The sequence below is a fragment of the Amblyomma americanum genome, chromosome 6 (assembly GCF_052857255.1).
Source record: "Amblyomma americanum isolate KBUSLIRL-KWMA chromosome 6, ASM5285725v1, whole genome shotgun sequence".
Lineage (NCBI taxonomy): Eukaryota > Metazoa > Arthropoda > Arachnida > Ixodida > Ixodidae > Amblyomma > Amblyomma americanum.
Window position 1 is genome coordinate 146,956,422 of NC_135502.1, and position 16,555 is coordinate 146,972,976.

At 46.3% G+C, this 16,555-nt stretch overlaps 1 protein-coding gene across 1 annotated transcript in view; it reads right to left on the reverse strand.

Moving 5' to 3' along the window:
• The window catches only part of LOC144095564 (uncharacterized), a 97,564-nt gene extending 82,235 nt beyond the window's left edge, over positions 1–15,329 (reverse strand). Inside the window, exon 1 of the mRNA XM_077629255.1 lies at positions 15,075–15,329. Within this exon, the coding sequence (XP_077485381.1) occupies positions 15,075–15,216 (142 nt within the window). The 5' untranslated portion in view covers positions 15,217–15,329. The remainder of the gene's footprint in view (positions 1–15,074) is intronic.
• Positions 15,330–16,555: the final 1,226 nt, after the last annotated feature.

The window sequence follows — 16,555 nt, forward strand, 5'->3', positions numbered from 1 at the left end:
TCAGCAGCGCTGAAGGAAACTGGGAGCGCGACCTGGCTCGCGCAGAATTGAACGCTTTCGGCAACTGGCCTAGTCAGCAACGCCAACAGTCCGCTCCGCCGGCTCACCATCCGCGGCTACGGGGACGTCCAATAAATGTGGATCACCTTCCACATCTGGTGGCCCGACAGCTTCGACTCACGCAACGCCGCTCCTACCGGCTCTGCGCTCCTGCCCATCCTATGCCTCCACTTGGCGTTGCCGCTGCATTCCCGCTGTTCGCACCCGGTTCCGGCCGCTTCTCGCCGCCATGTTCGCGCCTACCATCACATCCGGTGAGCTCCTTCAGCCGTATCAGCGCTCCTTCCTTCCTCGGCTGCCTAGCCTGCCTGCGTTTTATGCCAGGGGCCCCGTTTTGTGGCTGGCGCTGCTGGACTCGCACTTTCATGTCAACAACGTGTCCAGCCAGCTGCTGCGCTATCAGCACGCCAGCAGCGAACTCCCACCCAATCTCCTGGCAAAGCTGCGGTTGCCCCTTCCTGGCCCCGACATTTACGCTGATTTGAAGAAGGGCCTAACGGCGTACTTTGGCTTGAAGCTCCCGCCAACTGTCTGCGCTCCTGTTCTCGACTCAGATGCTGCGGCGCCACTCGACTCACCACCCCTGGCCGAGCTGCTTCGGTTTTCCCTCTGGCAGCTACTCCACCGAAGACGCCCCCCGCACCGGTCTGTCCTTTATCGCCGCCATCAAATGTGCCCCCGCCCACGGTTCGGCAAGTGCCACGCGAGCACGCGACGGTCTCTTGCCAACCTTCTCAACCAGCTGCCTCATGCAACACCCCAGTCTCTCCCAAGTTTACTCCACCGGCCCCTACGGACGGCCATCCACCTGTGATCTCCCGTCCCACAGCGCCTCCTGCCCAGCCATGCTTGCCAACCGTGGCACCTGCCCTTGGACCATCACCAGAAGAACCCTTCCTGGACCCAGGCCCCAACTCGCTTCTAGTCCCATGTTCGCCTGCTACCTCATGCCCAACCACAGTGAGCCCAATTGCCCTTCCTGCCGCGAGGCACGCATGCACGCCACCCCAGGGCCTTGTCGCGCCTAACGCGCCACCCGAAACGTATGCCACGGATCCCTGCCCAAATGATGCCTTCATAAGTACCTGTGCCTCTGAGACAGACGAGGCAGCCTCCGAAAGTGGTGGCATACTTGCGACACATTATAGCGTGCCCCATCCAGCACCGCCAATGGACTCAGTACTACCGCTTCCTTTCAATTCCGACCCCTACGTCCCGGACTTGTGCCCTCTGTTCCCAGCAAGCGGTCCAAACGCCACAATGCGCTCTCATTTACAGACAGCAGGTCCACCCTGTCGCCCGTTTAGACCACTTCCCAACAAGGCAACCCGTGCCCCACGCAACAGACCTCAAGTCCCGTGCCAGCCGCCCTCGTTTCGCCATCGCCAGCGGCTGAGGCATCTCCTTCACTTCTACGGCTGTGGCTTCCCCACGCCTTACCTTCATCCGCACCGACTGGGCCAGCACCCATCGCATATCTCTCGTACATACCACGCGGCTGCATTTCCTGTAAAAACACTTCCCGGCCAACTTCCACCCACCTGCCGGCGCCACCAGTCGACCTTACTACTGGAGAACGCCTAGCTCGTCTCCAATTTCGCGACTTCTCCCGCCTGTTCTTTATGTCATCATCTTTTGGCTCCCCTCGTCCTCTGCGAAGCAGCCAGTCTCGACCGCCTGAGTTTGCCTTCCCAGCCCGGCGGCCTCCACGAACCTAGCTGTGCCCTGAACTTGACCAACCTGTAGAAACTTGCACATACCGTTTTAATTTTTTGCTTTATCGCGCATCGCGCTAGGGCGGGAGCCCCTGTAGCGGCGCTGGCATCGCCAGCCGCTTTGATGAAAATGAAGCTGGCAGCGCGACCTGGCTCGCGCAGAATAGAACGCTTTCGGCAACCGGCCTGGCCAGCAACGTCGACAGCCTGCTCCGCCGGCTCGCCATATGTGGCAACCGGGACCTCCAATAAATGTGAATCACCTTCCACAAGTCACGAGATTATTACTGCTCTGCCGATGTACACCGTGAGATGTAGGCCGACCTAGAAACAACGAAGGAACAAAAATAAGTATGCGGTGATGAAACAGGAGTCCATATAAGGGCAAGGATAGCCGTTTCAATAACTATTCTAAGCATTTCATTTTAGTTTTATGCGACATGACTAGAATGTAGGAGAGCATCGACACTCATGGTCCATCTTGGGGTCGGTTGTCCTCTCTGGGAAGGAAACACTCGAGCATATGTGCGTCAGCTCCTGTCAGAGCCTATATATATATATATATATATATATATATATATATATATATATATATATATATATATATATATATATATATATATATATATATATATATATATATATATATATATATATATATATATATATATATATAAACTATCCCAGTAACGGGAAAAAGTATTCCATTTTGCAAACATGAAATTAGCAACAAGATGTATTCGAAATCTGCAAAATAAAATAAATTTCTGGACAGGCATAGTATAGTATTACCAGGCCGCATAAAGGGAGAGAGGAATAAGCTAAAAATATTCCCGAAATAAGCAATATGCATGTAAAAAACAATGAAATAAGTGAGAGACTAACTACAAATGCTTTTTTACAGTACTGACAGAAGCGAGGAGGAGAGGAAGTTGATATTGAGGTAGCAGTAAAAGCAGGAAATATCAACGGGTTCCATCCACAGCCTAGCCAAGTGCCTGCTCTTATAAGGAGGCACGTGAAATAGCCTGCTCTCCGCTAGTGATTTCGAAGACAAGAAAATGCAGTCAACGAACTTCGTATACGTAAACTTTGCTTGAAGCAACGTAAGCTAACAGTAAATATCAACATTGATATGCAAACATCAAGAAGGCGGAGACATTTATTTAAGGTACATATAGGAATAAGGACTGATCTTGTGCATTTGTTATATTCTGCTGCCATAACCTTGGGTGACAATGCATTATGTAATAATAAATGAAACAAAAATGGCAGTGGAAGTGAAGTATTCATCAGCTGGCTCATTTCACCTGCTGCCAGCATTCCATGTGCACTTGTAAATGACAGATAATGGTTTAATTTTTGCTTATTTGTTTAGCAATTTATAACTTCAAAAACGATGTAGGAGACAGTCTTTAAGCTTGTTTTCAGATTAGTCTAACTGCCTGCTTTGAACGCAAAAAAACCGAGCATAGCAGTTATTAGGAACAAGAAGTGGATGAAAAAAAAAACACCTGTGTGAGTTATTCTTTCATATTCGGCAAAACACGAGATTCATCGCCTATGACTATACGCCGTTCCGGCAAGCAGTGCCGAAAGGCTGTCTCTGTGCCGTGCTCTAGAGCGCCTTGATCCATCCACTCTGACGGACATGAATATTCTAGAACAGTGACCGCAGGGATCGTCGGTGGTGGAGTCCTCCCAGGCAGAACTCCGTTTATTTGATAGCGTCGGACCTTCACGATCGACTGTGTTTGCCGAAAGCTTATTACTGGCGGACTTCATTTTCCTTTTATCTTCCTTTCCTCCGCAACCTCCAACCTTCTCGTCCCCTCTACACCTTGCCGGCTAGCAAGCCGGTTTCTTGTACCGGGTTGCCTCGTCGCCTTTCCTTCACCTTCTTTTCACGGGTGTCGCGGGCTGCGTCCTTTCGCTGTCAAATCTCTTCCCATGCACACTTAAAAGCTTAAGGTAATACCCCTGTCCTGCGCATCAGTGGGAGAGCTCAAATGTATCCGAATGCAAGACGTTATATTTCTTAATTTGGTGTGTCGCTTTAAAGTTTTTGACGCGTGAGACCAAAGATGATGAGTTCATGATAGCACTGTAAATGCTAGTTAGAAGTGCAAAAAAGAAACAGGTGGAGACGCTAAAGTTCTGCCTTAAAGGTATGACCCGATAGCATTAAAGGGTTAATAGCCATATATGCAGACTTGTTAATTCTCTACTTTAGATTCCTAGATCACAGAGTCCGCGTGCCACTCCTTGTGGAGTGGTGCAGCGGTTTAGCGAGGCACCACTGCCCCGGCTGATGGCTATTTCAACCCCAGCCACCTCTATAGGGCTTATGGGACCCAGGTTGGTCTTCCCGAGGAGCCTCTCGCGACAGATCATTAATTTAACACACACCAGCGACTGTGGGAAGCTTGCTCGCACTCCTGTGGGCTGGTTTTCATGACGTCACAAGGTCATTTGACCCAGATGGCAGGTGCCCCATTTATTTATTTATTTATTTTCAGCAACAGACAATACGCAGAGCCTGATGCAGGAAAAAAAGCTAAAGGCCGTTCATGTCTGACGAGGCCCCTGATCCTACGCAGTTCGTAGCAGTACTGTTACTAACATTTAACAGATAGCAGAAACAGGAAAAGATAAGTGCTTCCTGGAATCATGCATGAAACAAAGACGCGATATTCAGTACTGGCTCAGTGTGATATGAACTTAATAAATCAATAGCACACGCAGCCGGAGATCATACACTGCATGACGCTATCCAAAAATTACATGCGCATTTCACAAGGTAAACCTGCACCACACCACATGAAAAACTGCTTTGCACTGATCAACACAACACGTATGAACACAATAACAGAAGCCAAAGGCGAGATGCATGAGGTCATTTTGCATGTTAGAGAATTTTTATTTTGTTTTTGTTTTTTGGTGAAAACAGTAGGAAAACTCGAAAGACAAACATTGTTAATTAAACAGTCAATCCAGAGGACAGCACCTCCTTAACTTGGCGTTTGAATGTATTTGATGTGGATTGAAAATTCAGTCTTTAGTTCAGATTTGTTTACGGTGGCAGGTACTTGATATATCATTGTTTGCTCAACATTGTTTCTTCTTATTTTCGAGGTCCGGCGTTTCCGAACATTCAGCATTTCAGCTGTCGCTGTTATCGTAAACTTTCTCCTGATGTATTACTTGCAGGACTTCACAACATCACTAACGACGGCGACGACACTTCCGACGACGCTGGATTTTCTGCAAAACGGTAACAAAAAGAAACGCGAAGCTAACACTGAATCTTCAGGATCTCCTGTGATGTTTCCCTAAAGAATGAATGTCTCTGTAAGGAAAGCTTTGAAAATAAAGCTACCAACAATGTAGCATCGCGACGCTGTGGCTCAAGATCGGACACAAAGCCACAGTATATTCACGACGAGCAATTTTTAACGAACAACGCCAAAGCTTTGCTTAGGATTAGTGTGCCTTCCTCTAGATATTGGCACTGATGGGTACTTGTAGTAGATTTTGACGTTAAGCGACCAGACAGAATATCTTCCTGATTGCAACATTATTTACGCACTAAGCTCATGTTAGAGCATTCCAGTTTTTTAGTGTCAACTTGATTAGCACTCATAATGCATAATGGGAATATTACTTCCAAACATTCTGACCATTAGTTTGCACCACTGGTTTTTAGTAAAAAGAGACATGCAAAATGGAGTCTCCAGTACTTCAGCAGAACTCAAAAGAAATAAATTTGGAAGTAAAACATGGCAGGTAAAGTACTAAAACTGCCACAAAAAAATGCACTGCTCGATGAAATGAAAACGAAAACGAAACCTTTCTATCTGAACTTACCAAAAATTTTCAATATATTTTTCGACGACACAGCCAATACATGTCCGCGTGAACCGTTGATATGTATGGGCCTTAAAAACAAGGCCTAGCCGCACCGTATTTTATTAAATAGGAATGTAAAGGTCAAAAGCCTGGTAATAAAAAAGACCCCACACCAGGATAACTGAATGGATCGGATTTTCTGCTCCTACGGCTTCAGCACTACCTAATGACTAGGCCAGCAACTAGCACTATTTCTTGATTATTTCTTGTTCTTTCGAGCGTCTGCGTGTGGTAGGGGCCGGTTGCTTCTTTTTACAAAAAGCCGAATCCATTGGGAAAAAGCGCGAAAAATAAAATTATGAATAGAACACTGGAAATACGAGTGCAAGGAACTGAGTCTTACTGGCCCGCGAAATGCAGGGCTAAAGCAAGAAGTGAACTATATTGTACTTGTCGCACCATTCAATGACATTCCAATCACATTATTTGGACTGCTACATTTTCCCGCCCTCTTCACGGACACTACACTCTACACTGAGTGTAATAAACACTTCAGTCTGCCCCGTCTACTCTCTACGATTTCCGAGGCCGAACCCTGATTCACGGTTGACAAGACATTTCAACTACGGCAGAAACTAAACCGCAGAGAAAAAGGAGACGCTTAGCGGGAGAAACGAGTTCGCTTTAAGCCTTTCATCTGAAACAGGAACAGCGCAAAGCGTTTTCAAATAGCGCATAAAAGACAGAAATGCCCGGTAACTGCGCTGGACGACACTGGGCGCTAGCCAAACAATGGATCGCGTTTTTAAAGGCCACGTTGGAGCGCGACCGGCCGGCCGACAGGTTGCCCGGATGGAGGAAGCTTCAACTTCGATGACAGCGCTGGAGAACGCATAGTTGGGGCAAGCAAAAGAGAGTAACGTGTGTAAGGGCGCTAATCTAACGCAGCGGTTTTTCGCAGCGGTAAAAAGAGAACGAAAGTCTAGCCGTCATGAAGACAGCGCGCTCAAATACTGTACTACTTCCGTTCAGTGAAAACAAAAGGACACAACTCTCCCAGCCGCCCGGGTAGCGCCGGGTTCAGCCGGGTATGAGCGAGGTAACGACTGTGACGAACAATGGAATTGCCTCCGATGGTCCTTTTATTGCGTTATATACGGAGCTGCGAAATTGCACGCCTTGCCGCCTTTGCCATTGATTGATTTTTCTCCCGGGTTCCAATCTAATGACGCTTAGCTCCAATCTCACGCTGTCATGAACATGCATTTTTGTCTTTAGCTAAATGGGCTTTCATTATTTCAGTACGCTCGCTCTAAATGAAATTCATCATTGTTTCTTGCATGACGTTGCCGGTGTGCTGGAAGATTTAAAACAATGCGTCAAGTTTTCCATCTAAAAACTGCGGTTATGGGCAATTATTGCAGGAAATATTTTACATGCTGTTCAGGGCCCCATCAAACTCATATACATTGAGACCTACACCCCAAGATTATAGTTAATTCGAGAAATCAATAATTTCGTGTCTGGCTCATTTAGGAAGCACACCAGCTTCGAACTGCGACCAGTTTTCCTGACAGTCATGATATTAGGCCCCTTGTCAATACAGTTTTATTAAGTGAAAAGTCACTGAGGCACTAATCGGCGATTTCTCCTACTTATAAATACCTTTTTTATCACATTGAGGTTGCTTGTGCTCTGTTTCCCGACATAGGGGAACTTTCGCTAGTGTAAACAATAGCTTTCAATAAGCAAGTTGTCAACTTTGGGGCTTCATAGTGCGGTCTTCTCGTTGCTAAGCAACTTTTTACTTGACCGTCGCCTGTCTGCGACATTAGGTGTAGTTGACAGAAATTTTTCTGAAATTACAGCTGGTGCTCCCCACGAATCTCTTTCAAGTCAAATGCTGTTCAATATTTTTATCCATTATTAGCCTGTTAATAATTAATAATAATTGGTATTTTGGGGAAAGGAAATGGCGCAGTATCTGTCTCATATATCGTTGGACACCTGAACCACGCCGTAAGGGACGGGATAAAAGAGGGAGTGAAAGAGGAAAGGAAAAAGAGGTGCCGTAGTGGAGGGCTCCGGAATAATTTCGACCACCTGGGGATCTTTAATGTGCACTGACATCGCACAGGACACGGGCGCCTTAGTGTTTTTCCTCCATAAAAACGCAGCCGCCGCGGTCGGGTTCAAACCCGGGAACTCCGGATCAGTAGTTGAGCGCCCTAACCACTGAGCCACCGCGGCGGGTAAAAACTTTCATCTTCAATTACGTACTTGACGCATTTCACGCTTGATTTCGTTGTCATCACAAGTGCTTGATACGCTTCCTGGTTAACGTTAAGGCTGTGAGTCCCATTGTGGGCTGTATGTTGATGGTCAAAGGCCACTTTTCTTCTTTGCGCAGCTGCCGCGGAGCAAACTTCTTGTTCTTATAGATGGAGGAGGTTCCCCTTGGTGCTGTTGATGTGGTTCGGGGTCGTTTGAGTGTGTCAGATTTCGACTAAGAGCGTTTTCGTTAATTTGTTTCGGTTCCCACTATGCTAGTTTCGTCGAAGCTGGCTCTGTGGTTTGAGACTTCGGAATTTAGCGCTTTCATGCCTAGTTGCTGACGTCGTTTCTTTGTTGCCGAATACTTTCTCTTAGAATTTCGGTTCAGCTTGTGTCGCAGCCGGCGCAGGGAAATTTGTGGATAATGCCTTGGGCTCGTACTCGCTGTGGCCGATTTTTGGAACACGTAGCGAAGCTCAGCCGTGTTTGTAGCCTTGTGCGCAACCTAAAGATCCCCTTTTCTCAGGATTTGGGAGATGCTTTCGCTCAGACTTCGGACATAAGGCAGAGTGGCGTTTGTTTTGTGGTGGCATTGGCAGTGATGTGTTGATTTCTCGGCGGTGAGCGCAATGCATGTTCACTCGAAGTCAATCAGCTAGTTTGTGCCACTGCGCTACGTTCCCTGTTCAAGTACAGGTCAGAACACTGGGAGGCTTGTGAGCACAAGATTGAATTCGAGAGAACCAATGCGAAAAATTGAAACAAGAAAACACACAAGCAAAAATTTGGTGTCGAGGCACTCAGCGCTGCTTACTTACTGAATCACAATTGAGTGGCGTCTATTTTCCGGACTAAGAGGTATGAAAGAAAAAAGAGTTGCTCTTTGTCGTCGCCAAAACTTGGCTTAGGACGAGTTGGTCCTTTACGAAACATGCACGGCACATGTTTAGTATGCGGCCACCGAAGCCCATGCTGCCGGCCGCAGCTACTCGAACCCTCCCGCGCACGCCCATCCACCCAGGCCTGGTAGCGCCGCCCCGCGGAGGAACACGGTAGAGTCAGACGCGCTTCCGCAGCCTTAGAGCAGGCACCGAAAAAAATAGAGGATAATTAATTGGCTCGCGTTGGTCAAGAAAAAAATGGACTGCAGCAGCTGCGCTCCCCCCACGCGACCAGCCCCCGCGCCCAGCGACAGTCCGCCCCGTCATCAGGACAGAGGAGGCCTCTACCCCCCCACCTGATACTCTCTATCTCTCTTTTTGAGTACATCGATAACAATGTTATTACAGCTCACGCAACTCATTTTTTTTCTGCACAAGGAGGAGGAGGGATTTTAATAGAACAGGAGAGGTCTGCCTGGTTGTCGGCCTGGCATGCTACGCCAGCGTTTTTTACTGGCCATATCTAAATTAGAAAATGCTATAGATGCCATGGGCTATTGATTGGTTTTCGGCGAATTTATTTAGCGTTAATGTATATAAAACACTGCTTATATGCTTTCACATTCCTTTAAAAATTTCGCTTGATCACCCTTTTTTTTATACATATCTTGTCCCTCCCCATGCATTTGTAATCCTGTCAAAGATAACCGCAGCGCTGGCCAAGTGGTTGAGCATCGGCTCGCATGCGGGAGGTGCGGGGTTCGATCCCCAGTACCCCCTGGTACCCACCGGTGATACAATGGGTACAATCTTTCCCCTGGCCTGGTGCTCGGCTTCTTTAGAGTGAAATGCTTGGGAAATGGGTCTTTGACTCCACCCTGAGAAGTCGAAAAATACCTTGTGCCACAGGGCTCCTTGCCGATAGACGCTCTTGCGCCATCAAAATGCATCGTCATCATCAAAAATACGTTTTCCGTGAAATATCAGAGCGCATATTTGCCAGCGGTTTTTTGCAAAAACCTACGCGTGGCTTCATAATATCATTAATTATATTTATCAGCAGGAAAGCTACATGTTAATGCGTTATGTTTTTGCATACTGCGGTACGGCATTGTCATATTTCGCACTTGCGCAGATCGTTGGAAAAACGGTCAATTCTATTTTATTCGCCCTAACTTAGAACAGTGCATATGACTAGCGTAGTAGCGCCCTCTGCAGGCAACAATCTCGTCAAGACATTAGGAATACCGAGTTTTGAATCCCTTCTAATTGGAGCTGTTGTTTTAAGTGACTACTCGTAGAAAAAAAAAACTGCCAAAAGGAAGCGTGTTCCAACTCGCACCCTAAAACCTGAACTTCGTTTCTGCGTGCCATGGTGCACCCCGCGTTACGTGTAAAGAAGCCGCGGTTACTATGTATTGTTTTAATAAGTTGCCATCCAGTCTCTGACGTGAAAACAAAAGTGAAACTTGTGCACACAAATGTTCAGAAATATGGGGCTCTAACTACTTTCTTTTCTAATCTTTGCAGCAGTTTCGAAGTCGTTCGAACTTATGGTTTATGCTTGCGTCACTTGCCATCATACGTAATTACGTGTTTTTAGGCGAGGTATTCATTGTTTTATTTAGAAATTACTAGAAAATCTCCAGCTGTTATGATTGTAGCATGTGAAAGTTGCAGCACTTCTATTTTGTTATTTTGTGTCGTGTAGAGCCTGCTTGTCTTGTTCTTTTTTTCTTGTTTGTTTAAATACAGATCATGAAACATTTTGTATTGTTTTGCATTTTGTGGGCTTTTTCTCTCCCTGCGAGGCGCTGCCTCTCAAGGCCAATGAAGAATAGGTAAGCCTGATGCTTCTACCGTTCCTTAAATGGTTGCAACATAGTGTGGTAGCTAATATTATTATTTAAGTAATTCTTCTTTTGGTTCTAAAGTTCATTTCCGCTCAAATCTTCGCTTACTCGTTTACTCGCAATTTCGTTCCGTTCGTCCATCGGCACGAATAGAAAACTCCCGAAAATTAAATTCACCCAAGTAAATTCTGGTTTCCAGCGGGTTTCGAAGCTGTGCCCTCTTCACGGTATTTGTTACAGGGATAGACGTATGTTCACCATAAAGAGTGGTGGTAATGCGGGGCAACAAAGATTGCGCAGCCCGCATGCGTTCCAGCGTTCGTGCCACCCAGGCGGTGCCCGGACTGCACCAAAACATTTTTCCTTCGCTTTGATCCTCAATCATCGGCCCCGGCTTCCCGTTGACGCAGGACGCATACTCATTAGAGATACGAAATAAACAAAGCAAAACTTTACAAAATACGGCCCCTGGTGTGTGATTGGCCGGCGCACAGTCGGCGCGCGAGTGATTTGGTGCAAATAAAGTTTCTCTTCCCTTCACTCTGTCATATGCGATTGCGGTCCGGGCGTTGTCTGGTTTGTATAATACGATAGGCTAGTGGTTTTTATTAGAAGCGTTGAGAAATGACTACGCGTAGGAGGTAGCATAGTAAGCTTTAATTCCTGTAGTCGAACAATGATAGCATAGTAAGCTTTAATTTCTATAGTCGAACAATGATGTCGCGTGGTGCAGAGTCGCCAGATCTTCTGCTCGCTGCTTCTTAACCTGTGAAGCTGCTCAGGGCTGCCAACAACGCGACAAAGAGCCGAGAAGGGGCGCCTTTAGCTTCTCATTTGAAAGCGAGCGAAAACTACAAAGGTGCAATGTGCCAAAACGATGGCTGCATGAACGCGCACTGAATATAATTCAAGCATCGCTCTTCGGCACCCTCATTTTGTTCAGCGTAATGGAGGGCGAGTGTATACGAAAAGGCACGCTTTCATATGCTGCACCATACTTGGAGCTTCGCCGAGAGAATCTGGCGAGGGAATCGAAGATTGAAAGAAGCTCTGGTATTAGGTAGACATTAACCGTTTAGTCAAGCTCTTTTTTGCTCCATGGCGTGTAACTACTAAAATTTTACATGAGAAACCGATTTACAAGTTGTATTCGCATATGCAGAGGGCACTGGCGCAGCTAGTGTTTGTAGTTCAGTATGCGAATAGTCCGCACGAATATAAATTAGAAAGATATAACGCTTAAGCATGAATCTTTTTTATTTATCTCCCTAAATACTGAGCACGTCACCGGCAGTATAAAGAATATAAGAAGAAGTTGAATTTTTGTTTCGAAATCAGTGCACGCATGCCTTTCCGTCACGAACTTTTAGACCCGTAGCAGGCCTTCTGCTTCTGAACATTATCAGTTCCCGGAAAATCGATGTTTCAGTCTGCGAAAAGAATAAGGCGCCAGCGCGTATGTAGCCAGCGCACATGCGTTCATGTACCCTTGAATGTTACTAAAATCTAGGTGTATAAGGCGACCCGCTGCAGTGATTATAGAGTCGATTTGATAAGCCCGTTGAAGAATATTCAACTATTTGAGTTCCATCAAACGAGGCGTCTTCGTGATAAATGAGAGTCACACAGGGATGGTGCATTTCATAAACGGCTAATATGCAGTGATTATCTATTATTCCATTTATCCGCCGCAGTGGCTCAGTGGTTATGGCGCTCAGCTGCTGACCCGAAAAAGGCGGGTTCGATCCCAGCCGCGGCTGCCGAATTTCGATGGAGGCGAAATTCTAGAGGCCCATGTACTGTGCGATGTCAGTGCTCGTTAAAGAACCCCAGGTGGTCGAAATTTCCAGAGCCCTTCACTACGGCGTCTCTCATAGCCTTAGTCACTTTGAGACGTTAAACCCCGGTAAAACAATAAACCACTCATTAATGCATTCATTCTTTCATTCATTTCAATAAAAGCGCGCAAACATGAATACAAATGTAGGCCAATAGCTGAAGCTAGTGTTGGCCCACTTGACAGGGATATTCGGCTGTGCAACACTGCTGAAGGGCATGACGAAAATCATCAGGATAAAGAATATTATCAAAGTATAAAAAACACATTAGAAAATCACTATAGTAAAATATAATTACGCGTACAGATACATAGATCCTTGATTTACACAACTCATAAAAAGGGCAGCAAGATTACAATGTCGAAATAGAAAATAAAAGCACGTTAGAACAGCAAAAAGTATTTAAGCGTTATGATCTTCGTTTATAAAATACTATTATGAAGCAATTTTTCCCAAGTGGAATATACTTCTTTTTACAGGTTTTCATTCTTTGCTAAAAGTTATCTCAAACACATCTGCTTTTAGTGGCACTGGATTCAAGGCCTGGTATGCCTGTGAGAAGCAAATAATCCCAATCAATGGTTTTGCAGGTGTAATCATACTAATTAATTACTTGCCGACCTAGCACTATATAAAACCTTGCGTACACATCGAGATGCCACTCTCTTTGTGGACACGCCTCTGAGGCGTGAACTTTTTCTTGGCGGACTGGACACACAGCAAACCTTCCTTGATTTTCATTATTTTATACGCCGCCTATTCACCGAAACATTAGTGGCAGGAGGGTATCAGCTTCTGCACTGGGTGAAATCAGCTACTAATATGATTCTAATAGAGTGATCTGTGCCGCTGATTTATGCACCGTACGATTAAAAACCAGGCTGTTGGCTGAGATCTGGTACCGTTGATGTACGTTACTTAGAATTGTACACCACACCTGCCCCGGCACCTGCCTCCACCCTTTGGTAACAGAGTATAAGAAGACTCGTGTAAGAAAATTTCTAATGAACTCAGTTTTGAAACGATTATACATTATCCTTTTATATCCCGTGTGTGCATGTGTGACTCGGTGTGTGAGCCCGGACGTGTGGCTGTACCGGCTTAACGCTGGGATGGTCGGCTGCTGATCTGGTTGCCGTCGACTGCGTGTGGCACGGTACTCAAGTTAAGCTGTCGTTTACAAACTTTTCACGCTTTTTTAAAGAAAAACCGTGGATATTATTTATATCGTATGAAGCATACAGTCATCATTCATGGATCGGCAGTTCCCCCCGGAGACTTCCACAAGCTTCAGCCTGACAAACCTTGAGTAAGTAGTGGTCTCCTGAAGGTCCATTTCTTTTTTTTTCTGTAGCTACTGCAAACTCAGCACTGCAATTAATTCGTACTGTTATTCTGTTTCACTGCTATTAAGGCCGCTTATGTTGACCTATCTCTCCCATTACAAGTGCGCTCAATACCTGCCCGTTAGTATTTTTTGCAAGTTCACCATTGAGAATGTAAACATCTAAAACCTTATTGAGATACTGACGAAACAACTAGTTATTTTCTTGCTTTGTAACGGAATGTAATGGGTAACCGAGTGGATTAGAAAAGAAGGTAAGCGTAGCAGCGTAGCAGAAAGTTAGGTGGGCGGATCAGATTAAGAAGTTTGCGTGGATGCGGTAGCCGCAGCTGGCAAAGGACAGGGTTAATTGGAGAGACATGAACGTGGCCTTTGCCTTACAGTGGGTGTTGTCAGGCTGATGATGATAATGAGGATGATGTACTCAAACCACTGTTATTGCATTCTTTTTGTTTTGAAGTTCAAGAACACAGCCACGAAAACCTGCCGACTCCGTAAAAGAGATTTTAATGGCGTCCACACAACTTGAATGGTGTCTCTTTACATTCTTATGCCACTGCGATATGACGTCGCTGCTTTAGGGTAGCGTCCTACACTTCACCCTGTTATTAGTCAATTTATTCTTGAACATCGGCAATCATAGCTCTTCCTTCCTGTTATGTTGCCACCGGTTCTTGTGTGATGCTTTCGGAATCTTCCCGCCAACTTCGTTTCAGCAAACTGACTTAAGTCATAAAAAAATACAGAAGGGCTAATGCGGCTTGGTTGGTTCCTGTTCGACTGAAAATTATGTTTCAGTGCTAAGGAGGCGGAATATGAAAGAACAAGACAGACACTTCCGTGGCATCTGCGCCGTTCTCTAATGTCCCGTCGTCATAAAGGTGTTCTATCCTTTTCAGTGAAACAAGAATACTTTAAGCAACATTGCATTATGATGAGCGGGAGCATATAAATATACACCGACGATTACTTCCAGGCATTTTGCGAAAGCAAAGAAGTTTTGTACGACTTTTTTCTTCACGGCATTGCTTCGTGAGAGGCAAATTTTGTTTCAGATAACTATCAGCGGATAAACTCGTCCATGTCAGTGCAGACCACTCATGATACAACTGCTAATTAATGATGTGAAATGTGGCTTTAGGAAAAAAAATGCATGATTAAGAAGGCACAGCACTTGGTTCACTTTGTCGTTCGCCGACCACGAGTCTCAGCTTTGTATACCAGACCACAGTTCTGGTCCAATACTGATGCAAACTCACCTGTTGGTGGTGCAACTGCGTGGACATCGGCCACCGCTGCGGTCAGCAATACCAGGAGACAGGTCACACGCACGACGACGGTAAAACCCTCCCTTCCTGTGGTAACCGCCGACGTCTTGAGAAGCGAGCACGAGGGAGACATTGCAATTTCTCTGATTCCGCGTGGCCGAGCGCTACGTTGCCGTCCCTTGCACCGGATGGTTGTGGCTCCTCCACGCACTCCAAGCAGCGGTCTGACCCCAGCTCCCGGAGACGTTGGATGTCCGAGAAAGGGAGCACCACCGTCACCACGCCCCCTCGTGGTTCCTTCTCTTCCCTACGCTTGCCTTCTCGTTGCTCTTTCACGGCTCTTCATTTCGTCGCCCTTTCCCCAGCGACGGCGCTTTAGCCGGGCCATTTCCTTTCCTTCGGCCCACTGACGTCACGTCCGGGACTGGTCGATGCCGGCGCCGTGGAGTAAAACGCGTTTTGCTCAGGAGTCAGACCGTTCGCCGCTGCCGCTGCGTTCGGAAAACACCGCCGCGAACAAAGGGATTGCTGCGCGAGCAGTCGGGAGCACTGTTTCTCAGGCTCGCCAGAAGCACGTCTCCTGTGTGCTGCGTAGGCAGCCCGGCAGCAAGTAGCCATGCGCTGCCATTCAGTATGGTTCTCGTTTGCGATCTCCTGTTTATGTTACTACTTGCCGCTGAATAGTAACCTGGAAGTGCATCTCAGCCCACTTAATGTGAAAGGTAGAAAGATCGCTGAAATGTTATTTTAGGCCTAGGAACGCTGTAGTCACTGTCCGTTAGTGTTCACCGCGTTTCTACGCGCACAAAATAGGCGCCCAACATGAGAGTGTTCTTTGCGACACATTAATCACATTGATCCTCGCAATTTTTATGTCGTGCATCTGCTAACCTCTTGTCAGCACTATGCCAGAGTGAAACTTTGGTTGCTGCTGCATACAGTCTCATTTGACGCTAGTGGAGATAGAAAAAATATCGGTCGTCTGACGTCTCCTACGTCCGCTTATCTTTCTTTTCTTTTAGTGATGGGCATTTCTCACAACTTCTCTTACCCCAAACTGCACATATAAGACTGAACTCATCGCTCTCCCTACCGAGCTTAGTAGCTAAGCGGTTTTGTCACATTGTATTCGGAAGCAACAGAATACCCACAGCATACAAGTAAACAATTCCATCATGGCACTGTGCTTTTCAATGCCTCAGAAACATTCTCGTGTTTTTTTAAAATAACATTCTAGTCGTTACGAAGCTGATATATGCGTTTGTGATGTCTGCATTAGGGTTTAGTAGAGCTTTGCTGCATTCGCTGAACAGAGCAGTACCACGAGTAAAGATGGTTTTTTAAGGCGTAATCCTTACTGCCTATTGCGCGAAAACACGTGCGTGTGCGTGTCTGTGTGTGTGTGTGTCTGTGTGTGTGTGTCTGTGTCTGTCTGTGTGTGTGTCTATGTTTGTGTGTGTGTGTGTGTGTCT